The 24,791-nt window shown below is 40.6% G+C and overlaps 1 protein-coding gene across 5 annotated transcripts in view; it reads right to left on the bottom strand.

The window, feature by feature from the left end:
- tns1b (tensin 1b) overlaps positions 1-24,791 on the bottom strand; it is a 154,996-nt gene that overhangs the window by 42,076 nt on the left and 88,129 nt on the right. For all 5 annotated transcript variants that reach the window (XM_053328001.1, XM_053328004.1, XM_053328000.1 and 2 more), the window contains 7 exons: positions 17,522-17,563; positions 11,453-11,502; positions 6,689-6,860; positions 5,501-5,551; positions 4,786-4,908; positions 2,572-2,636; positions 1,399-1,482 (listed from right to left, as the gene is read on the bottom strand). In XM_053328001.1, the coding sequence (XP_053183976.1) occupies positions 1,399-1,482; positions 2,572-2,636; positions 4,786-4,908; positions 5,501-5,551; positions 6,689-6,860; positions 11,453-11,502; positions 17,522-17,563 (587 nt within the window). The remainder of the gene's footprint in view (positions 1-1,398; positions 1,483-2,571; positions 2,637-4,785; positions 4,909-5,500; positions 5,552-6,688; positions 6,861-11,452; positions 11,503-17,521; positions 17,564-24,791) is intronic.

The following is a 24,791-nucleotide window of genomic DNA, read 5'->3' as shown; positions in this document are numbered from 1 at the left end:
ATGTTATTCCCTCCGGAGTTAATGGAGGCCAAAACAAGAGGTAAAAAGATGAATGATCTGCTGGATGTATAAATTGTCTGTGAAAATTCTCAGTCATCCACGTCATGGTTATGCAAGGAGGGTTGAATCGAGTGCAACTGGTCGTCATGGTTGTAGATACTCTCCTTGAGATCACTGATACCTCTTGGTTCATTAGTGTTCCCGGCTGTTATAACGACACTTATTAGAGTCATCGGAGTCGCCTGATGCCAAGTGTAAACAATGTGACTCGATGTTACTGTCCACTGATTTAATGCATTCTGTGAAGGATTGCACTCAAAACCCAGGAAGTGCAAAGATTGGACTTAAAACTCAGGAAGTGCAATCCTTCACAGAAGACAATTAACTAAGTGAAGAGTAACATCAAGTTCACACGAGAGGACGTCAGGAACAATAGCTTGGCTTTGACCGAGAGATGGAGTGCAAACACCTTAAGGATGCACTTAAGGCTTGTGGATCCCCTGACCGGATCTTTGAGAAAACAGCCAAATAATCCAGAAGGAACACCAACACTTAGAGTGGCGGAGGAAAGAAGAATAAACATGATAACATCGTCATTCCATACGTGTTTGAAGTATCTGCCAAACTCAAAGGGCTTTAACAAACACCCTCTAGCAGCATCCCTGTGTTTTTCAAACCCAGCAACACACTAAGACAGAAACTGGTCCAACCCAAAAGACCACACACCCAAACACAAGAAAAGCAGTCCAATGCAGTGAGGAATGTGCAGACTTGTATTTCGGGAAAACTCAACAAACATTAAAGAAACACATGGCTCAACGCAGGAGGGCCAACTACACCTGAAAGATAAGGGACACTCTTTTGAAGACAACAGCATATTTTAGAAAAGGGACAACAGATGTTTTGAAAGAGGAGTGAAGGAGGCTGTTTACGTCAAATTAGAGAAACCATCTCTCAACAGAGGAGGAGGGCTACGACACCACTTATACCCCACTTACAATGCTTTCCTTTCATCCGTTCCCAGGAGACTTAACAACCATTCACATTTGGCCTCATGTGACAACTCCAACCACTCGTCGTTACAACAGCCAGGAGCACTGACAAAAACCAAGTGGTATCAATGACGTTGATAATGACTCCAAAAGAGGTTAAATACCTGGGACTCCCCGTCAGTCAATTAGAACTGAAGAAGCTCCTTCAAGTATCTACAGTACAATCAAGAACTTGCCCTCCATCCAACCTTCACTCCCTGTTTAATTAGTTTAAAGTGTATTTGCTGCTCTGAGAATAAATGAATGTACTGTAGTTTTTAGTTTAAGGAAAGACAGAGATTTCTTTGTGAAACAGTTCACTATGGGGTCAAAATCATACTCAGACAAGAAGTGAAGAAAAACTCACCTTTTCTGAGAAGGCTGACCAACAGGAAGCACTTTGTCTTCATAGAAGCGCTTCATGGCAAACCTGTCCAGGGCCTGGTCAGCACTGCATTCGAACGGAAAAGTATAGTGATCACATACATTTACATACTTTTATTTCTTGTGTCTGCAATGCATATATATACTGCACGTCATTTCAAGTATATAATACGGTGCATCTGTGTGCAGCCTTAGTGTTCGTGCAATTATGGAGCCTGATAATAATCAGAGGAAACAGGAAAAACAACCACAGTAATCATGCCATGTCAGACATCTTAAAAGTCTGCATACCATCACTGGAGTAGAAAATGATAGTAATGCATATGTATATTTTGTGCAAACGTGCTCATTCAACGTGCTTAATGTCAGACATTACATCACAAAAAACTGGATTACAATTAATTAGATAACAAGCTGCATAACGATCAGGATTCACTCTATCATGAGTAATAGATGTTATATAATACATTCTGGATCATGTAGAATTATTATCTACTATTATCTGATGATTATCTACAGGTCAGACAACAATGGTTTAATTCTGCGTGACCTCTACGCACATAGTAAAACATTAAATTGACCAATCAGTGCTCTCTCAGAAACAACAGGGAGTCAGGCGCTCCTCTGTTTACATCTCCTTCAGTTTTGGAGCTGAAAGTCTTCTATTTCAGCCTCTCTAAGAATAAACCCAATGAAAATAAATAAAAAGCTGGCACTTCAAATTTGGGCCTTATGATCCAGCGACTCTCTAAGCTAACGCAGTGCTTGCTGCTCATAATTATTATATTAAACACTTTTTTTTCTTGGATATCTCCAAATAAAAGTGTTGTTCTTCAGTCTCATGTTGCACCCCTCCTACTTCTGCTCATCACATCTCTGGCTGTTCTTCAGATGTGGGCTACAGTCTTGTGATGAACAATGCTAGCCTGTCTAAGTTTTTCCACTCATGTCCTCTTCCTCATTTAGGCCCCCCCACCACCACCACCACCCTCTCCCTATTTTTCTCCACTTCTATTTTTATGTTTACAGAAAAATTACAGATTCATCTTCATGCTCTTGTCTTTCTCCCTTTCTTTCTGACTTCCTCTCCTCTCCTCTCCTAAACTGCCACATAACTCTTTGTAGCTGTAAAGTATAGGTGCTATTATACACCTACCTGGCAGATATGTTGCTGTAATGCATGTAGGCCGCCACCACCACTCCAGTTCTGCCTCGATTGCCCTGAAAAGAAATCAAGCAAGCAAAGAGTAAACTACAGATATTATCTTCCAAGTCATGATGGTGTCCTGAGAACACATTTTTTACACATCTTTATAACATTGAATTGTCTTTAATGGGATTATAGAGGTAGTCATTGTATTCTTGTGTGGATTTCTTTCTAGACTTTGATGCCATTTGAACAGTCTGGTTGCTGTAAAGTGATTTGTTATTGTACTTCTATACAGCTGCTAGACTCACAAGAGACAGCTAAAATCCAGAATGGTTCAAATGGATGTAACAGAGGCTGATATATCTTGAGTTTTAGTCCATAGTAATGGGTCAAATTCCAGAAACACTGGGTCCTACATTCCCCACTGTGCAGCGTGATCTAATGGACGGATGGTAGAGATGGGAAAGATTTCCGTGTTTACGACTTGCTTGTGCTCAGGTCATCAGACAGTGTGACTGTATAGTTATCATATGGAGGTTAAATATACAGTGCATTAGCAATATACTGTAGCACTATGTCCACATAATTCTCTTGAACCCATCGTTAAAGATAATTAAACCCAATTTTGACTGAAGCGAGTCACCAAAAATTTCAGGCACTTATGTATTATTTAGTGCCAAGTAGGATATTTTGAAGCAATCCTAGTTGTAATTTGTGATGTGATGACGTGAATGCTATTTTCAACTTGGAAACAAGTAATTAGGATAATGCAGATATTCAAAGTTCAGGGTCAAAGAAAGACTTTTTTTGTCATTCTCTCTATATATAATGACAATTGTTTCCTTCAGTTCAGTGCTAATGTGCACAATAAGAACAGATAAAGTAAAAACAGAAAACAAGGAAAATGGCAATTACAGCTAAGTGTGATTATCGTTGAGTACAGTGCAAAGGATGAGAAACAGAACACAGTATTAGATCTTCCTCTTCCCTGCCTGGTAAATGTCCACTTTCTTTTCTCTTAAACTCCATGACCCCAATGTGTAACACACTGACTCTCTGTTATACATTTAAAGTGACATCATCATCACGGTAATTATCCCAGATTATAGACAGCTTCTCCAGAGCCACAGAGGATATTATTACCACTGGTTTCACAGGCTGGACTCACTACTACTAAACTGACCATGACATGTACATTTGGTGAAGAGCTTCTTTAAAGTTTAGATAAAGTGTTTATTTTTATATTGGTAATATCATTTTAAATATATTTTTAAAAAAACAACAATTTTATATGTGACCTGCAATTTTTATGGTTAAAAAAAAAAAAAAAAAAAAAAATGGCTGTGCATGTCTGACCTTATGGATATGGATGCATTCATTTTACATTTCTATGCATTTTTAAATTAAGGATCACTGTGAAGGATAAGTGTGTTCCGCATTATAAATACTGCTGCTGCTTAAACAGCGTGGAGCCCAGTGGAAATGATTTGTGGACATGTGGAAACCCAACACAGCCTGCTTCCTTAGTGACCACCACAACTTCCAAGCCCACACTCTCATCACCAGCGTTACTCAACTCACAGAAAAATAACAACTGTTGTTATAGCAGCCGACTCGTTTCCCTGTGGGGGAAATCTTGGAATGAGGCACAGAGGTTTAGGATCCCAAACTTCATTCTTGTGTTGCAAAGCACAATCAGGAACACACTGGGGTTAACGTGAAAATGATTAGGTATTACATATGGGACATGGGCCTAGCAGTTGTATTTAGATATACTCTTTATGGTTTGTGTCGGGAGACTTAGAGGCCAGACAAGTGTGGCTTCCCACAAGAGTATAATGTGATGCAAGTAAGTTGGTGGGCAATACCAGGAAAATATTTGTCAATTCAGTACTTTATGGTATTGTTAAGGCTAAAGGGTAAATAAACCTAAGTAGCCATGATGAGCGGAGTTTCTTTTCACCCTAATTGTGTCTTCCTGAACCTCATCCAGCGCAACCCAACCCAAATAAGCAGACAGAGACATACTTTGGCAAACAAAGCACCCCACCCTGAATGTCAGTTTTTCACTCAGGGAGAGCATCATTACAGATAATAACGCTAAGAAACAGCTGCAGCCTCAGGGGAAGGAGCGGCCCCAAGAAGAGCCTGAGAGCACCCTCTACTGTCTGGAGATAAGTGTCCCGTTCTCACAGCATCGTCTTTGTCTCTCAGCCTCACCTTGTTGTGTATAACCACCACGTTGTGGCTGTCGGCACTCAGCCAAGTGTCCATAGCTTTGCAGATGCTGCAGATTTTGTCCAGGGCAGGGGCATGGTGGTCAGGCCAGCCAAAGTCCAACACCTGAGGGAGGAGGAGAGAATGATTCATCAGAGACTAGTGGAGTGGAGGAGAGGAGAGGAGAGGAGAGGGAGAGGGAGAGGGAGAGGGAGAGGGAGAGGAGAGGAGAGGAGAGGAGAGGAGAGGAGAAGAGAAGAGAAGAGAGCCTAGTGGAGGAGAGGAGAGGAGAGGAGAGGAGAGGAGAGGAGAGGAGAGGAGAGGAGAGGAGAGGAGAGGAGAGGAGAGGAGAGGAGAGGAGAGGCGAGGAGAGGCGAGGAGAGGCGAGGAGAGGAGAGGAGAGGAGAGGAGAAGCTAGTGGAGGGGAGGAGAGGAAAAGAGAGGAGAGGAGAGGAGAGGAGAAGAGAGAATAGGAAAAGAGAAGAGAGAAAAGGAAAAGAGGAGAGGAGAGGAGAGGAGAAGAGAGGAGAAGAGAGAGGAGAAGAGAGGAGGGGAGAGGAAAGAGAGGAGAGGAGAGGAGAGGAGAGGAGAGGAGAGGAAAGAGAGGAGAGGAGAGGAGAGGAGAGGAGAGGAGAGGAGAGGAGAGGAGAGGAGAGGAGAGGAGAGGAGAGGAGAGGAGAGGAGAGGAGAGGAGAGGAGAGGAGAAATCCAGGTTTACCTTTGGATTAAGTTGGCTGATGTCATAACGCTTCTCACTGAGATTGAAGAGCTGAGGAAAAATACAGACCGTTATTATAAATATTTGGCCTTAAATACTGAAATATTGACAAAGAAGAGGAACTGTATTTAGTTACATATATGATCTCAGGCTAATGTTTACTCTTTAATATCAGATATCTTTGCTATTACTGCTCCTGTTAGTCACTGCTACTATTCCTTCAAACTTTCTCTTCTCACACAGCACTTATGCAGTTTACAAATGATAATAGTGGCAGATTTCCCACTATGTTTTATTTATACATGAGAAAATAAGCATGAGGAAGATTGATGAGCTTGGCAACGTCATCTCAGATAAACTTGCAAAATCAAAGCATCAGATTGCCACTAATGTAAGCCAAGACTCTGACACGGTAGTTATTAGCATCAGGGATCATGTCACAGTGGATGTATCAGTCCTGAAAGGCAGCATTTTAAACTAACCCCACATAATTATATTGTTATCTACTGCTATACTAACTGACTAATTAAGTAAATGACACTAGAATACAACTATACTAGCACAAGTTAGCTTAGTGTGCATCAACCAAACATTTTAAAAGCTGAGTATCACTCTCACCAGAGCTTTTGGACTTCTTTATGGAGAAATGAGGAGAAATCCAAACTCTTAAAACTTTTCTGCATAGTTACGGTTGCTTAGCTGTGATTGGACAATTGCCGTTTGGGGAAAGGGTTTTAGTGAAGGTCAGTTCCTGACATTTTGCTACGGGTATTCCTCAGGGATCTATTTAAGACAATGTGCTATTCACTTTTTACTGTATATACATAAAGTTGTTTCTCACACATTCACACTACAGGAAGTGCTGAGAAAGTCCTAAAACTGCAGCAAAGCTCAACACTCTTAAAGTTCAGTACCAGAACAAACAGTAGCAAATAGTATGAGATGTATACAGAGATACAGACGTTACATAAATTTGTTTGCTGTGTGAACGTGTGGTTGGAACACGAGGGAGATCAGCTGATGATCCGCTGATCTTGGCATGCTCTAATGACTTCCTCTTCCTGCTTGAGCATACGCCATTTCCTCCATTTTTTCCTTTCTTTTTTTTTTGTGTGTGTTTTTTGTTTTTTTGAAATATAATTGCTATAATCCTGCTAGAATCATCCACATGTACGCAGGAAACTGTACCAGGTAGTTGTGTCCATGTTTGGAGCGCAGCATGGAGGCGACCTCACGCAGGTTGGCGGCGTAGCTCTGCTCCTCCACGCTGCTGGGGAAGGAGACGGAGATGATCCTCTCTGTGATGTAGATCAGGTCCAGCTCGTAGCTCTCGTCCAGGGCCTGCAGCAGACTTACGCTCCTGTCAGAGAAACAAGGATGCATTTATACTTCAATGTGACAACTCAAGCTGCTGCAATGCACTTTTGCCTGTCAGTAGCTCCACTGTTGTGCAAAAACTAAAATCGATGTCGACGGCTGGACTGCAGGAGCTGTTAGAAGGAATTTAATTCCCAGAAGTAATGCAGCACATGTGATTTATACACACGTGCTTGTGTTATTCAGGCCAGGTATTGTGTGATCACTCTAACTGAGGCATAACAAGGACAAGAGTGCCGAAATGCTTAAAGTTGGTGAGTTCAGCTTTATCTGGATAGCATTTTAATTTAATTTTTTTTTAAATTCGGTGTCTCACTTCCTCGAAAGGGAGAGGGGTTTTCTGAGTATTGCCTCACCTAACCCCATAATATGAGCAAACAGGGAAAATCAACCACAACTCGATTAAAGGGGAAAGATGATTCCCTCTTTCACAATAAGTGGAATTTACTTTGGTGTGTTTTTAAAGGTCTATAGTTGATCCATCATCTCAAATATTGTTGTCTAAAAATCTTCCACTGTAAAATTTTAATTAAGATGATGTCACTGCCTTGTGATTCATACTAGTGATTTCACTGCTATTCAGTATTTTTCTGTTTTTCTCTCAGGTTAGTCTGTAATTTAACCGCTCTGTGGTTCCACATCTAAAGTGCCACAAAAAAAATAAAAATAATAAAAATAATTTTGGGGCCAAAGTAGTGAGCAAACGTTGCTACATTGAAAGTCCTGAATGTCCAAAATGAAGCAATAAATTTCAGTTTCAGCTGAACACACACAGCACAACACTCTTCTTTGAGCCTGCAAGGAACAAATATCCTAATATGGAGATAGTAACACACCACATAAATACCATATCCACTATGACATCATTGAATCCCAGAGGGGTGCAGGTTTTCTTCCAAAAATGTAAGCCCTCCCCAGTGCATTGAACACATGTTGTGTTGTTTCACTTTGGCTGTCTGAAGGGGGAAACAGAGCGGCATTTGGGTAGATTTTATGTGACATGTTGTTCCAGCAAGTCCGTTTTTTTTCTTTTCTAAAGTCAAATAGGGTCAAAACGTGTTGAAGAAGAAAAGGAGACTAAGATAAAATGAGATGTAAGGGAGATGAACAGTCCACCCAGAAAAAGTCAGTCACTTACTGTTGATTCATCGTGTGCGTTGTATTTTCCAACAAACTTCAAAAAGACAAATGACTGATTTCTTATTTAGAAATGAACCATTCCTTCATGTGAATGAGTTAATCTTGTCTTTCTCAGAACTTGCGCATTTCAAAATGTCTACAGAAACCATAAAGCGTTGGAGTGAGTGAAATATTTGAGCGTGCAGGGTGAGATGAAGGGGTGTCTGGACCCTTCGCACCCAGACTGCAGCATATTTCCCACATTTGTCAGCTGTGAGTAGCCTCTGAGGAAATTGCTCATACGTCTGGGTGAGAAGAAAGCCCCAGCTTTACTATACAAATATTGTAACCTGCCCTCCACTGTACATCTGGACCCACTTAAAACTTGCTTACTGGAAGTTTTTTTTATCACTATAGCGATAGACGAGAAATTGATATGTCACATATGTTTGCTCACATGTCCCGCATCAAACTTCCTCTGAAGATTGTCTTTCTATGTTTGCGATCTGCCGAAACTTTTTATTAGTATTTGTTTTACATGCATCTCTCTCTCATTCTTTCTATCCATTCCCCATGTTTCATAGTTTTTCATTATCTGTCTGCCTGGCTGTTTCTGTCTCCTCTCTCTACATATGTATGTATTTCGCCTCTGGGTGCAGTCAGAGCCAATATAGACCTGTGGTTTGGTGGCGTTCCAGATCCACCAGCATGCACTGCCCGGCCGAGCGCCAACCTGCTTCTCATCAGCTGAAAAGATGAAGCGATTGCTCTTTTTCTGCATATCGCGTTTGACGAATGACGCATTATCTCCACACGCTCAATTTCATTGCTGCAGTGATCTCATTTGTGCATTTGGACAAACACCAACTGTGAACCATGAATGTTTTATCAGGAAACCAGAGACATTTGGCTGTAAGAAAAATCTCACCAGATATTTCTTAGTAATGAAAGTGAACAACGAGCACTTCTGTCTCTCCTGCTTCAAATTCTAAGAGCCCTCCTTGATCCCAGTCAGTGATAAATTAAATTAATTGAGTTAGAATTTACTTTTTCCTTCTTTTTTTCATAATCACCTTAATCTTATTTATCAATTTAGACTTTGTGGTAAAGGATAACTCAAAGTTTTCACTTAAAGCTACATTAACCATTATTTCTGTTAACAATGGTCCAATTGACTATATGTAATGTAAAAAGAGACCATTTATACCCAACTCTAACTCAAGAGCTCAGAAGTTAGCTTTTAGCCTCTTTTAGCTAATTGTTTTGGATTTATACCCCACAACACAGCTCTCAACACCACTTCCAGCCCCAGCAGGCAGCACTACCTGCCGAGCACCACACAGCAGGAAGAAAAGGTTAACGACTAATAGAGACACATTTTGAGGCCTGTTAATTTGGTATCCTAGAGTTTGAAGTATATAATGTTACACCAAGTAACAAATGATGCTTATGCACTCTCATGTTTTATGCTCTATTTAAGTCTAGCTTTTTATGTTCTTTCTCTCTTTCTATTTTTCTGTACTTTGTTTTATTTTTATTATAATTGGGTTCTTTTTTTTTTAATTGTATGTTTTTATGCTTCCAATTCTTACTGTTAAATGTTTGTTTTTATGTAAAGCACATTGAGTTACCCCTGGGTATGAAATGTGCTATATAAATAAAGCTGCCTTGCCTTAATGTTACTTGTTCGGGGCTGTTTTGCTGTTTGCTGTTTAGTTGTCATTGTTTCATTGGTGTCTGCAGTGTTTGCTGTATCATCAATAAAAAGATCCCAGTTGGCTGCTTGACAACTTCTGTTCTCAGTCTCTTACTTTAAAGGTTACTGAAGTTAAGTAGTCCAGTAATTATCTTACACCAGTAACTCTCATGAACAAAGTACCTGAAGTATCCCAATGCTGGAAGTTTAACTTTCCAACCAAGAGTGCCCAGTTGATCAGATAATGTAGAAATCAACCTGTAAACAGCATCTTAGCTTATTTACAAGCAGAGAATTTAAATTAAGTGTTAGCAATGTATTGATATTTAACTAGAAGTCTCAAAACTCGGATGAAAAAGTAAGTAAGTAAGTAACAGTAAGAGTAAGGAGGATTATTGTATATTCATCAAATAAACAACAATGCCACAAGTCATTTAAAATTATTTGCCTTTTTAGGAATGTAAATCAGTCTGTTTGGACCAACTAGTTTGATTGTATATCTTCCGCCAGCCAGAATATTTCATCAGATAAGCTTCTAAAAAGCCTTTGTTTTTTTTCTTTATATGGATGAATCTATTCATGGACGGATGGATTCACACATATTCCACATATGCTGTTGATAGTGATAATGTGTCAGGTGTTTAGCTGTTTTTATAACCTTGTATCGACTCTCTGATTTACTGTGCAGGAATGAAATGTCACTCAAGCTTAGCAGTCCAACGCCAACTGTTGCTGTGTTACGTTTTTCACATTAATTACACAACTGACAACATCTGTGACTCCCTAAGGACACGGGGGTGAGAGGGGCTGACACCAGATATCTTTTTGTCCAACAAAACAGTGTGAGGTCCAGTTCAATTGCAGGACATGTTGTCTCACTGATTCCCCTTGGTAAGAGCAGAAAATATCATATCACATCAAAACTATTCATTTCAAAAGCTTCATATCTTAAGCTGATAGTGGTAGAGAATTTATGACGTTGTGGTTTATCTTTCAACCTTCTTCAAAATCTTTCTGTACTTTTAGAAAAAAAAAGAAAAAAAAACACCAGCTGAGATTAGTTCCTAAAATAAGTCAACAACTACAGTCCAATAAGCCGAATTAAGCCTTTTAAGGGAAAGTTTGGAGGAGAGGAGAGGAGAGGAGAGGAGAGGAGAGGAGAGGAGAGGAGAGGAGAGGAGGAGAGGAGAAGAGAAGAGAAGAGAAGAGAAGAGAAGAGAAGAGAAGAGAAGAGGAGAGGAGAGGAGAGGAGAGGAGAGGAGAGGAGAGGAGAGGAGAGGAGAGGAGAGGAGAGGAGAGGAGAGGAGAGGAGAGAGAGAGAGAGAGGAGAAGAGAAGAGAAGAGGAGAGGAGAGGAGAGGAGAGGAGAGGAGAGGAGAGGAGAGGAGAAGAGAAGAGAAGAGAAGAGAAGAGAAGAGAAGAGAAGAGAAGAGAAGAGAAGAGAAGAGAAGAGAAGAGAGGAGAGGAGAGGAGAGGAGAGGAGAGGAGAGGAGAGGAGAGGAGAGGAGAGGAGAGGAGAAGAGAAGAGAAGAGAAGAGAAGAGAAGAGAAGAGAAGAGAAGAGAAGAGAAGAGAAGAGAAGAGAAGAGAAGAGAAGAGAAGAGGAGAAAAGAGAAGAGGAGAGGAGAGGAGAGGAGAGGAGAGGAGAGGAGAGGAAGAGAAGAGAAGAGAAGAGAAGAGAAGAGAAGAGAAGAGAAGAGAAGAGAAAAGAGGAGAAGAGAATAGAAGAGAAGTGAAGTGAAAAGAAGAGAAGACATCCTACCTCGATGGTCTGCGTCTTGACTCCATGCTCTTTGAGGATTTTGTTGAGCCCTGCAAAACACAAAGAATAACATGACAACTTTATCATTGTTCTATCCAACTTTTCATTACAATACTGCTTTTAAATAATGTAAATAAAGTGGAAAGAGCATTAAATAATAAATAATACTGTGCTTTCAACAACGGTGCTTGGTCTTGAGTTTGGCACCAATGCTTCTACAGTCTATATGAAAGCTTTATTTGATGGTGAGTTTATCTGAGATGAGCTGTGATTTATTGTTTGTAAATTAAACCAAGATCCTCTATATTGATATCTTATTCTTATTAAAAAGGTTTCTTTCATTTAGGATAATAATTATAGAAACACTTTGGAGTCACAACATGTTCTTCCTCAGTGTCCAACTAAATCAACACAGGGATATTCAATACAGCTGAAAGAAGCTTGAACAAGGCTCAATATATATGAAATAACCTGTCCCAGTGCTGTGATGTAATACAATACAAGCAACTGTACCTAAAAATAGACCTTAACATGCCCAAATTCTCCTCCACTTAACATTGTAAGACCCTTTACACTCTACATGCCAAGTGCCTATATGGACCTTGTGATGGAATATCCTTTATAATACTTTGCAGCACCATGTGAGGATAAGAGTTTCACATGGCATCCTCACAATGCAAAGCAGAGAGGCCCTTTCAGAGGAAGTGCGGCTGAAGGTGATTGACTGTGTTTGGCTCCACTATGCCTGGCATGCCGTGCCTCCCCCTCAAACCAGCTCAAGCAGAGGGTCAAAGGGCATGTGGACTTGTCCACTCCCCTGTGGTGTTTGGGTCACATGTACACAGGAGGGGTTGTTATCCATCATCATCCATTAGATCAAACTGGCTGGCTAACCACCGGTGTCAAGAACACCACTTGCCGACTGAGGATGAGTTTCAGCCTGCTCTGACTCTCCTGACAGCTGACTGTCAACATGCACATTCTACACAGAGACAACATCCAGTGTATTTCTGTGCACTTGATGTTCATGGACCAGTTTACGAAGTCCCATTGGTGGAAAATAACAGAGAAATTACAGCTTGACAAAAAGCCAAACACACATAGCGAACATAGCACGGAGTAAATGAGCATGACATTATTTATTATTAAAGTCATTCTGCAGAAATGAAGTCGGACCCACAGCGGTAAAAAGAATGTTTCTAAAGTTTATGTTTGACTTTTACTTGACCTTGTCTTGTCCTAAAATTAGACTCCAGTAATTGGTAAATATTGGTAAACATTCCTCCAGTTTGACGATGTATTGTGTGGATATAAAAAAGAGTTGCAGTGTCTTACAAATATTGCAGGGAGTGGTTCAATTTGTTTAAGTTGCAAATTCCTGGAGGGACTGAATGCATACAGATACAGAGCACAAAACAGAAACATGAGCAGACCAGACAATACAGTGTTTGCCTGTCTTCTATTCTTTATCGGACTAATTCAATGCATCATGTCTTTGTTCCATCTTCCATCCCTCAGTGTTTACATCAATTCTGTGACCCACCTGAGGTGACACAAAGCAAATCCCGCCTTTTTCACTCTGTGATTTGACCTAAACGTTTCAGTATGTTGCAAAAGGGGCTGTAAAGTGCTGAGTGTCGCCAGGAGAGGACAGAGATTAATGAGCAAAGAAACGGCCTAAAAGAGAGGGTCCAGACACAGGCGCAGAGCATGAAGAGGGTTAAGAGCGCTTGTGTTGAGTGGGGGCTCTGAGACTTATTGTGCATCAGAGTGAGAAAAAAGCTCAAAGCACTCTTAAATGGACCACTGTGAGGTGATCAAAACCTCCTCAGATTTTTGAGTGGCAAGGTAAACGTGCCTGAGCAAAGCCGCCCTGCCAGTTTAGCCAGGCGCCAGCACACATGACACGGGTGCCACTAGTGAACCGGCTTGCAAACGAAAAAACAAAAAAAACATCTTAATTAGAGACCGTGAGAGACTTCTGACAAGCTGCCGATTGCATTGTGCTGTGGCGATGCTAGTTAATTCATAGTTTTTGCTTCAAATTAGTCTGAATTGGTCTGTAGAGCATTTTATGAGCCACAATATTCAAGTTAAAGTGCAGCCATCTGGGTAAATTAAAGCACTGCAATGAGGCTACGGCCAGTAATGAGAAAATGACTTTCACTGTGGTCACATTGAAGTTTTTGCTACATTAAAATATTCTCATGAGGTACCAGGATTATAATGAAATGGACTTAATTCATCATGAGTGTTTTAATCACGGTTGTAATATTTGTTAAGTATTTTAAGCCAGAAGTAAATAAGCAGCAGCAGAAATGATGACTGCATATATTACTGGAAGTTCTGAAGCAGATCGATATTAAAAACATAAGGTCCTCAGCAGCACACTATTCACCCCCTGAGACCTGTTTCTTGGGAAGGAGGGGATGCAGGGAGGTAGCGGGTGAGGAGGAGGAGGAGGAGGAGGGAGGAGGAGGAGGTGGGAACTGGAGTGGGGGGTCCTGCAGGCCTGGTTCCAGATGAAAACCATCTGGGGAGGTTGACTTTACAAGCAGGCCATACAAATTAACCATCTGAGAAAGAGCGAGGCAGCGAAGGAGGGAGGGAGGGGAGGGTAAAACACATCGAGGGGGGGGGGCTGGTAAAAGTCCGCCAAAGATACGAGAAAAACTATTCTATCACAAAGGAGTAATGAGAGGGAAAAAAACAAGCACTGAAGAATCCGACATGAGAAAAGTAGAAGATCCGTGTTGACTACTCTCCAGGTGACCCTCCGGTTGTAAACACTAAATCCATCCAAAAAAAAAAAAAAAAAAAATCCAACCATTCGCCTCTCCATCACATCCTACCTTCCGGAAAAGGTAGCCCGTACTCCATCGCCATGCCCCCCTCAGAGAGGAGAGCCGCCTTCTCAAAGACCCTCCTCGGTTCATCTCTGGAGAGCTCTTTCTGTCTCTCACTGCTTTCTGACCGGCAGTGAAGTTTCCTCTGTGAAACCTCTCCCTTTTCTCTGACAGCGAAGGAGGAAACGGGCAAGAAGAAGAAGGGAAAAAAGAAAAAAAAAGAAAAACCAAGGGCTCTATTTTGGGCTGTTGCCTGCAGTGGACCACTGCATGCTCTGGCTCACACCAGACTCCTCCACAGCACTTCTTGTCTCGTCCTTCTTTCCGCTCTGTGTTCTCCGTTCCCTCTCTCCCCTTTCTGTCTTTCTGTCTTTCCCTCTGTGCCTGTGTACCGGCCACCCTCCCCCCTCCCACTCTGCCTCCCATCACGTTATCTCTCTCCCTATATTCAACTTTTCTCTCCCTCCCTCCCCTCTTTCTCATCTGTGTATGGATCTAAATTTCATCTGCGAGGTCTTCCTGTCTCTTTAGGCAAACATGTGGGTTTGATGCATGTTTGTACACACAAACACACATGCATACATCAGCTGATTGTAGCTCTTTACCACTTTTCTGTCTTCACTTCATAAACCATGTGTGTGAGCAGTCATCTGTGCACTCCCACATTCACATTGAGACAGTTGTGTCTCTGGCAATTTCACAAATAACTTTTTCCTTGAAGACTTTTTAACAATACTGTATAATAAGTATTGTAAATAGAATTAACATAGAAATATTACACTTAAACTTTTTTTTTTCTGAAGGTGCCACATGCTGCTTCTTTGTGAGACAGCATAGCCTATATTTTATATCCAAGTAAAAACTAAAATAAAACTAAATAGAAGTCAACAAGGCAAAGACAAACCAAGCGAAATATAAACTGATCCAGTGAAGCAAGAGAGACTCATGTAGTCATAAGACAAATCTTTTCAATGCTCTGAGGCAATGAGCCATGGCCAAACATCTCCTAGACGTCACAGAGTTACCACGCAGCAAATGCCCATGACCAGACGGTAGCAGCTGCACATACGCACACACAGTCACACACACGCACGTGCACGTAGATACACGCGTGCATTCTCATCTAACAAAAGCATACTGTACAGACATGTGATCATGCAGTATGCGTGAAATCCAAACTCATTTAATCACACAGTTATAATGAGAGTGTGTTTCAGGCTCTGCCCCTCAGTTAAACTCCAGACCAAATTATGACCTAAGAGGTAAAAGTCATGAGCCATGCAGAGACTGTCTGATACCAAGCTCTTGCATGGAGGTGAGACACACAAGTCTGTGCTCCTATGAACACCAAGGAATAGCACTGTGGAAGAAAACTGAAGAATAACAAAGGAAATGCCAATAAAAGTAGCCACACACACACCCACACACACACACACATACACACACACACATACACACACACACACACACACACACACACACCCACACACACACACACATACACACACACAAACACACATACACACAGGCATACTAGTGCGTGTGTTTATTTCTGTCCTCGTGGAGAAAGTGGGCACTTAGCTTTGGGTGGTAACTCCAAATCAGTTACTTGATCCTTCCTTTCCCAGACAAAATACAACTCACAGGAAGTTATGTCATAGTCAAGTAGAGCCCAGTGAGTCCAAGGCAAACATGTATACTCTAATTTTTGTGCATGTACAAAGACGTCACCGTGGAACCAAACCACAGTGTTGCAGCTTTTACAATGCTTTTGCACACAACATCCATTGAATCGCTTGTATTGAGCATTACTTGTTCAAGGCACATAACAAAATGTATGTGCTTTGCAGGGGGCTGAATGTGACAATGATTTATAGAATAGCTTATATTCGCACAGCTGCAACACTCACATATTCTCACTATTTAAGTGCTGAACTCAATGGTTTGATGAGCAATGTTGTCTCCTATGAATTACATCTACACTAACTGAAGTGCAAAGACAACATAATGCATGTGTATGAATTTTTTTTTTCTCTCAACAAAAAACAAACTGTTTTTTATTTAATCTTATTTTACTTTGTCTTATTTATTTTATATATTTTTACATTCGTATTATCTCTAACTGTATTCCAATGTCTTCTACTCTCATCCTGTCAATGCCAGTCGTTACCTCTCTCTGTTGTATGTCTTGTGTTTTATTTTAATGCTTTTGCTTGCTTTGTCTTTGTTTTTGAAAGATGCTATATAAATAAAGTTATTATTATTAAAATGAGAAAATGTTATTTGGCAAATTGCTAATATGTACTTAGTACCTTTTCCCCATCAAGATGTCCAATCTTGCAGCTCAATATCCTCTAAAAGAAACTGCAGCCCTATTAAACATTTTATGGTTATGTTAAGGCACTGGCAGTACTTAATTAAAGTTAGAAAAAGATTGTGGTCTTGGGGTTTTTTTCTTCATTGTTTTATGAAAAACGGGCTCAAAATGTCTTCCTCACATCAGTTTAAAAGTTGCATGCATGGTGGGAGGAATACATTGAAATCTTTGCATTACATTATATTGCACTGACTAGTTTCCCTCCTCACAAGTCAGCAGCTAATCAGTGTCTGATGCGCTTTTGCACACAGTCATGGAAATAGATCCAGCAGGAACAGATTCAGCTGTTTGGTACAGCAGCCTGGCTTGACTCACAGCAGAGAAAATCCCCTGTTTGGTTTGTAAGAGGTCTGAAGTCATCTTGTAAAAAAAAAAAAAAAAGAATGCTGGTACTGTGTGCTTATTGTGAACATTAGATAAGTGGTATTTTTGAAAATTACATGAATATGGCAGTAAATTGGATTTGTAATATGACAAGGTCAGTCCAGACTGATGACAGCAAACAAAGAATACTTCTTTTGGACTGCCATACTTCAGAAGGCAAAAGAAAGAATGATTTATAGACTCTATAATGTATGAGGTATGGCTGAAGTTGTTCTATAAAGCATTAAAGATTCAGCTGTTTGACGGTGTAGTTGCCATTTGTCATGTCACCTGAAGAGCCTCAATCCACTCATAATTAAATTCTCTCCAGACATTAAATGCATGTGATCTGTCTGCAAATAATATAGAGATTAATGGGCTTCTTTAATTCAATAATCTTAGCAATGAGACGACTGGACCTGAAGAAAAAAAACAATGAATGGAGAAGGGGAGGAAGTCATGCACACACAAGTTGTAACTCACCATGGTGTCTACATGTTTGAGAGGGAGGTCACTGCCCGGCGCCTGTTCAGAAAAGACAAAGGAGATGGAAAGTGACATCAATACCTGCAACACTTCATACCTCAAAATCTCAGCACCAGCATGTTGCGTTAATGTCATGTCACATCAACTTATGACATCTATGACATTTAAGCTTATGTTATGTTAAAGCTACACTCCGCACCATTCTTTGCCCTAATGTGGCCTGAAGCAGAGTGGGGCTCCACCTTGAATGCGTGGGACCATCTATAATCCCTCTGTGCAAATATTTACACAAAGAGACAAGTCTGCTTCCATTAGCCAAGACCAGAGAGTCCATCCGTGGAACTCTCTTTTTTAATGCCATATACAGCTATGGACAGCGAGAGAGAGAGGGAGGAAGAGAGAGAGGATCGAGCCAACAGGGACAGAGGTAGAGAAAGAAAAGGAGGATAGAGAGAGAAAGAAAGATGAAAAGAAAAAAAAGGGGTGTGTAGAGGGACAGTTGTAATAGGCTGAGAGACTGAGAGAGAGAGAAAAGCAGGAAAAAATAAGACAGACAGGCAAGCAAAAGGGCAAAGAGGGAGTGGCGATGAAAGGTAAGGCGGGAGGTTCATGGCAGAGAGCAGAAGAAGAAAACATCAGAGCAACAAACCATGATGTCATGAGCTTGTGTGGGCTTGGCTAACCTCAGACTAACACACACACAGATGTTACCTACTAAATGAAGCATTAAGAAATCCTTCCAGGCACTGTCTAAATGTCAGTCAAATCTACAGTATATGTAGCAGTAAGGAAAGTCACTTAAAACTTTTCATTACATGATATGTCATAAATGATGAATTCATCCACACTGAGGAGCAAGAGAATAAGACCAAGTTAATCTTTTGTGATCTTTATTGGAAGATCCTTGTCTTTATAGATCTTTCTGAGGCATATTATCATGGATTCCTGACTACTATGCTGCCATAGAAATGTGATTTGCACGTGGCAAAGGAAATGCTATCATGATAGGTAGAGATAGATATCAAACCTCAATTTTGTTTGAATGCCAAGTATTTCTTAATCTGAATTGGGAAACCAATATTTTTAAGGAGGCAAGGCTCTGTATTTAAAGCTGGTGCACTGAATAGTTGGATGGAAAAAAAGGGGGTTAAAACATTTTAATTTCTCTGATTTAAGGCAAAAAAACAAAGCTTTGATATCAGTTCATGAAGTTCAGTACTATTTGGGGGCACCAGAAAAAAAGCTGTGTTATCATTACAGTTAAATATTGGGAACTTTTGCCCATTTATTTAAACTTCCAGCAAACATGGAGCATCATTTGCAATCATTTAGAGACGTGTTTGTGTCCACTTAGTAAACATAAGTCCAATTTCCCGCTTCTTTTAGCTCTGTTTTGGTCTTCTCCACCAACTCCTGGGAAAAAGAAGATCTGGTGCTTTAGCTGCTAAAAGCTCCACATTACTCACCAGTACTAGTCGGTAACTTTGTCTGTCATAAAGTTTATTTATAGAGCTTTTTCATAAACAAAACAGCTGACTGCTGTGGCCGAATACGCTGTTAGAGTGGTGAGACTGAACCAAAACAGTAAATTTGTGGGGCGGAAAACCACAATGAGCTGAAAGACGCTGTAAAGCTCAGTAGGGCTGAGAGGAACTGCAGAGACGGGTGATAATTCTTTCTAATGTAAAACCCCCCTTTCACATTACACACATAGTCATTTGAACAATTGTTATTATAAAAAAAAACTGATTATAGCTTTAAGCTTGTAGTATTTCAAAAACATGTGTGACTAAGCGGGGGGGAAATTACACCACATTCACTTGTTATATGATATAAATATTGGAAATTGTGACTTCACAGTGGAAGCCTGTTTCTTGGTAGTGATCAGTGAGAAAGTCCCCACACAGAGAGAGATGTGCAGCAACATCAAGGATGCTCTGTGCTCCTGTAGAAAGCTTCAGTAGAATATAAACAGTAAATGCAGAAGGGAAATTATAGTCTGGCTCCTGAGGCCCCAGAATACAGACTTTAAAACGCCCAGACTGAACCACTTACCAAGGAAACAGAGAGACTATAGCATCATTTAAATTCTACCCAAAAACTTACAGCATTTTAAAACTACCAGCAGTAAAGTGTGTGTGTGTGTGTGTGTGTGTGGTGTTGTACATCCGACACGTGGAAGACACAACTGTTTCAAAGAATGAAGAAAAGGAAACACCAGACTGATGTTTGAGGCTCTAAAAGCAGAGTGTGGATTTGCTCCGAGGCCAACGTTTGCAGCCGCAGGCATTTTCACACAAATAGAGCCATTGTGTGTGTACCCAGAAAAACACACATAGACACAAACAATTCTCACAATGATCTATTCTAACATGTGCGTTTCCGTTTTGTGCAATTGCAGCCAGATGGCCACTGTGTGTGTGTGTGTGTGTGTGTGTGTGTGCCTGTGTGTATATTGTAGTTGGGACTTGCAGCTAATTCAGAAAGCATGAGAAAGCCTGGGAAGTTGTGTATCAGCAAAAATATTGCTCAGAGGAAGTTTTTAGCAGTTTTTCTTAATGCTCTTCAAAGCAAGTATTTGAAAGGGAAATTTAGCATTCCAAACATGAAATATGCCTATTTGTATACTGTCATGCTGTCCTCTCACATTAAGTCTCTGTCTAATCACAGATTTGAATGGAACTTGGCTTTGAGGGGTGGATTTACCCAACAAACATATTTTTAAAAAAAACAAATATAATCATGGGAGAAGTACAAACTGATGTGCAACCTTGACTATAATTCAAAAAAAGGTTGTCTAAACCAGGCTGTATATGCCACTGACTCAAATGATTAAAATCAAATTGGGAGATGATTATCCGCTCCAGCCCTGAATTTGCTGCGTCATAATGAGATTCACATTCAAGGTTCAAAAGTTCAAGCCCCAGTGCCCAGAAATGAAAATGTGACAGCAACTCAGGCCCCTGAAAGCACACAGAGATACAGTCGAACTAATCTCTGATCAGTTGATTCCCTCACAGGCGTAAAGCAGATCTGCGCAAATCTTTCAACATCAAGTTCAACTGTTGGGAATTTTGTAACACAACTTTGGGCCAGAGAGTTTAAAACAGAGGATGCTATTGTAGCGGTATTGGCAGTGCTGCATTATCCAATTTTATCTTACCCTCCTCTTCCGGAGTATAAACCACTCCACAGTACTGAGACACTTATGAGATAGGAGCTGATAAATATATCGCTTTAATTAACTGTATGGACTTGTTGCCCTGCTATTGACAGTTTTGTTGAAAGCTTTTTTCCAATCTTCAATAACTCCATATTAATATAACTGTAAGCAATCCTCAGAGTTGATTCGAAGGGTAAGTAGACAGTACAGCACAGAGAAAACAGTAACAGGCTAAGAGAGACTGTTATAGCTAACTAGCACGTGCTAGCTTGTTGACCATTAGCTTGCCAGTCATTCATAAACTAGCCTCTGCATGGAGTCCTTACATGACCTCAATTTCTAGGCAAAGACACAAGTATGAATTTCATTGTGCCGCTCTATGGTGTGAAGTCTTAGTTGCACATGACTATGCTGCACATCTGCATTAGCATCTGCTCCTTTTGCTAAATTGAAGTTACAGTCCCATACCTGTCATGATCATATTGTTTGTTGTATGTATTAAAATAAACAAAAAAATCAATAGAAATACGTATTTAAAGCAACAATCTGTATAATTTAAAATATTCAGACTTCAGGAAGGAAGGAAGGAAGAAAGGTAGGAAGGACAGACAGAAGGAAGAAAGGAAAGAAGGAAGGACAGATGGAAGAAACGCAGGAAGGATGCAAGGAAGGAAGGAAGGAAGGTAGGACAGATGGCAGGAAGGACAGAAGGAAGGACAGATGGAAGAAATGGAGGAAGGAAGGAAGGCAGGAAGGAAGGAAGGAACGAACGAAGGAAGAAAGGAAAGAAGGAAGGACAGATGGAAGAAACGCAGGAAGGATGCAAGGAAGGAAGGAAGGAAGGAAGGACAGATGGCAGGAAGGACAGAAGGAAGGACAGATGGAAGAAATGGAGGAAGGAAGGAAGGCAGGAAGGAAGGAAGGAACGAACGAACGAAGAAAGGAAAACAGGAAAGAAGAAAAAGAACATAGAAAGGTAAGTGGGCCGGACTCGACCCCTTGGCGTCGCATGTTTGACATCCCTGGTCTACTGTGTCTTCCCTGTCAGAAGTTTAAGTTTAAACAGGTAAACATCTTATAATTCCTCCCACTCTCAGTACTGTAGAAGAACAGTGAATGTCAGCCCCACACCAACAGAAATGATTGTAGTAGACTCTTTAAATGACACTAGTAGTAGTGTCTTGATTAGTTACAAAAAAATGCAAAAGTAATCTGTCCGTACTACGCACTAAACATTTTAAGTATGCGCTTCCGATCATGCCTTTGTGACTCATCGGCACATCCTTTGCTCAGAGCAATGTCATCACCTTGAGCCAAGTCAGCTGAGCATCATATTACATTTTGTTCTCATAAGAGGAGCTAAAAACAGACTGTTTATCTCCGCAATAGCCAAATAGTAACCGACATAACTCTAAACAAACACTGCAGCAAAATATTATTTTAAAAGGACAAATTCATCAATCCAGGATGAACACATCTGGGAGGTCTAGGAGGATTGTGTTATTATTGGTCAGTATTAATAAGGATTATTTCAGCAGGTGTGTGTTGACACCATTCTTGCAGCTCACAGGGTTACCATCTGGCGTATAACAGCTGAAACAAAAGTTCAACTGTCTTAATATTTGACAAAATGAGGCCATTTACATCTCATGCCCTCCTCTAACCAAAACTCAAACTTTCAATGTCCTTTTTTGTTTGTTTTGCTCAACAGGAATAGGAAAACGACACAATTAGATCATACAGCTAACTAAGGGTGTGACTGAAGATTAGATGATCTAGTTTAGTTCAAAGTTGTGTGTTGTTGTTTTGCTGTTGTCAAGAGGAAGAAACATGCAAAATTGTGCAAACTTACAGCACAAATGGCTCCATAAAATTGGAAAATGATTATTATTCAGCTCATTTTGCTCAATCTTAGTATTTCCACACAGTCTAGAAGTCTCCATCTACAACCCAGGGGTCCCAAACTGGCCACACCTGAAATATTGCTAATGATCCCTCCACACACCTTCGGTAAGTGCAGTAGGTATCAAAATCTCAATTAAAATATACAAAGCAACTTAACACACAATAGCAAAAGTGAGCATTTAACAAAAAACAACAAAAAAGAAAGAAAAAATCTGTTGTTAGATATCTAAGTAGTGAGCAGAGTCTATATAATCTCCCAGTTTAACCTTGAAGAAGTTCACAGACTACAGAGACCTCCAGAGCTCAGAGCTGTGAAGCGCTCTGTGCTGGCACTTACTGAAGATAACGTTAGCTACAGCTCCAGTACAGAGCTGTAAAAACATTGTCAGCTCAACCATGCAGCTGTTTTCAATGAATATAATGACATTTAAGAAATTTGAATGTTGCTGAGTAATGTGAATTATATTGGTTGCTTAGTAACTTATATAATATGAGCAAATCGGTCAAATTAGGCAGATTTACATTGAGGTCTCTTTGACTGATTGGTTGTTTAAAGAGATTCCCGGGAGGCAACGTTTGTTTACAACCTGACTAATCGTCTCGACTGCTTGTGTTTCTTCCCCAACTTCTTTTTAGAAATGTCACCAGCGTTCCCAGACCAAAGCAATTAACTTAGTAGGTACAATGTCATTATTACCAATGGACACAATGGATAAGAATAAGAGTTGTATGAAACTTGAAATTCTCTGTAGTACTCTTTTTGGCCCTACAAGAGTACAATACAAAGACTATACACAGACAAGCACTAATTACCTGCAATAGATGTTTAGGAGCTTTTTTTACTCATGTTTAAATGAAAACTGTCACGCAGAGCCAAAGATGATGAGAGACCTTGGATGCAGCCACGTGTCTGTCTCCAACAAGTAAAGCACATCAGAGTGTGCCTTTCACCCGCATCGCTTTATCTCTGCCACCACCGTACCATGTGCTTTCTTTCACATGAGCACAGTGGCTTCTTTGACCAGTTTACCAAATTATAGCCCACTTCTTTAGGAACGCAGAGGTAGCTACCATGCTGGGAGTTTCCCCCCTGAGCGGTGGGAATAAACGTAACCCAAAGCAGAGCCTCTGGGGAAATGACCCAGGGCTAAATATACAAATGTTCATCTTTGGAGATCGAGACACAGCCCATTTAGCTTGGGCCCAGCCCGCTCAGTGTGGACAGCAGAGTGGTTAAAATCACCACTTTGGTGTGTGCATGTGGGTGTGAGATAGGGAGTGAGGGAGAGTATTACTCCCTGAAAGGAAGCAGACAGCGCTCATTGTGAGTATTGGAATGATTAGTGTTTACGCACAGTTAGTAAGCTGCAATATCTGATTCTGTGTGTGATACTGAAAAAAACCCAGAAATTCTTTGGTCTTGTAACACTTCAATTATTATACATAATGATTCTGTGTGATGTGGTGATGTGTGTGTTGAGGCACTGCCTCCCCTGTAGAGTGGATGTAATGTCTCCGACCACACATGGGAAGTTCTGCCATTGTTTATCAGTTGTTTATATGAGTGTATCACTGTGTCTATATGCATGTGAGTATGAGTCAGAGCAAGGGTGTGTGCGAGTGCCACTCATCCCCCCCCCCCCCCCCTCCCCTCTTTCTCCTTGGATGGCCTCCTACATTTTTAAAACAATTGCTTTCTTTGGAGACTTAAAAAACACGCACCATCTGCACTGGCAGCGCTGTGGCTAAACACCAGCTCTACTCCTATGTTTACACTGCATTTTGGAAAGTATCCCACACTGAGAGCTTAGACATGTCTAGATGTGCTTATACTTCAACTAAGCTGCTGAAAAAAATGCACAAACTTTCATCTTGCTCTGATTATGAAGAGCTGAGGAATTATGCAGCCTTTCTTTGTCATTCCAGCAGTAATGGAATTGTTTAAATGTGCAACTGTGAGGCGTGTTACACTAAATGACTACCCTGGAGTCTAATTTGCAGAAAAATGAAGCACATCCCAAAAATAAAAAAAAATAAAAAGGTTTATATTTTGCCAATGTTTTCTCATGCAGGAAACTGATTCATGAATTCCCAAAACTATTCAGGCTGAGGAAGAAATAAAATGATTGTCAAACGGTTGACTGAAATGACTTTTAATGTTGTGACTGAGTTTTAAATCCACTTACATTTGCACATTCT

Source organism: Scomber japonicus, chromosome 11 (assembly GCF_027409825.1).
Source record: "Scomber japonicus isolate fScoJap1 chromosome 11, fScoJap1.pri, whole genome shotgun sequence".
NCBI classification, from domain to species: Eukaryota; Metazoa; Chordata; class Actinopteri; order Scombriformes; family Scombridae; genus Scomber; species Scomber japonicus.
The sequence above is the reverse complement of the archived record's forward strand: the minus strand, read 5'-3'. Positions and strand labels throughout refer to the sequence as shown.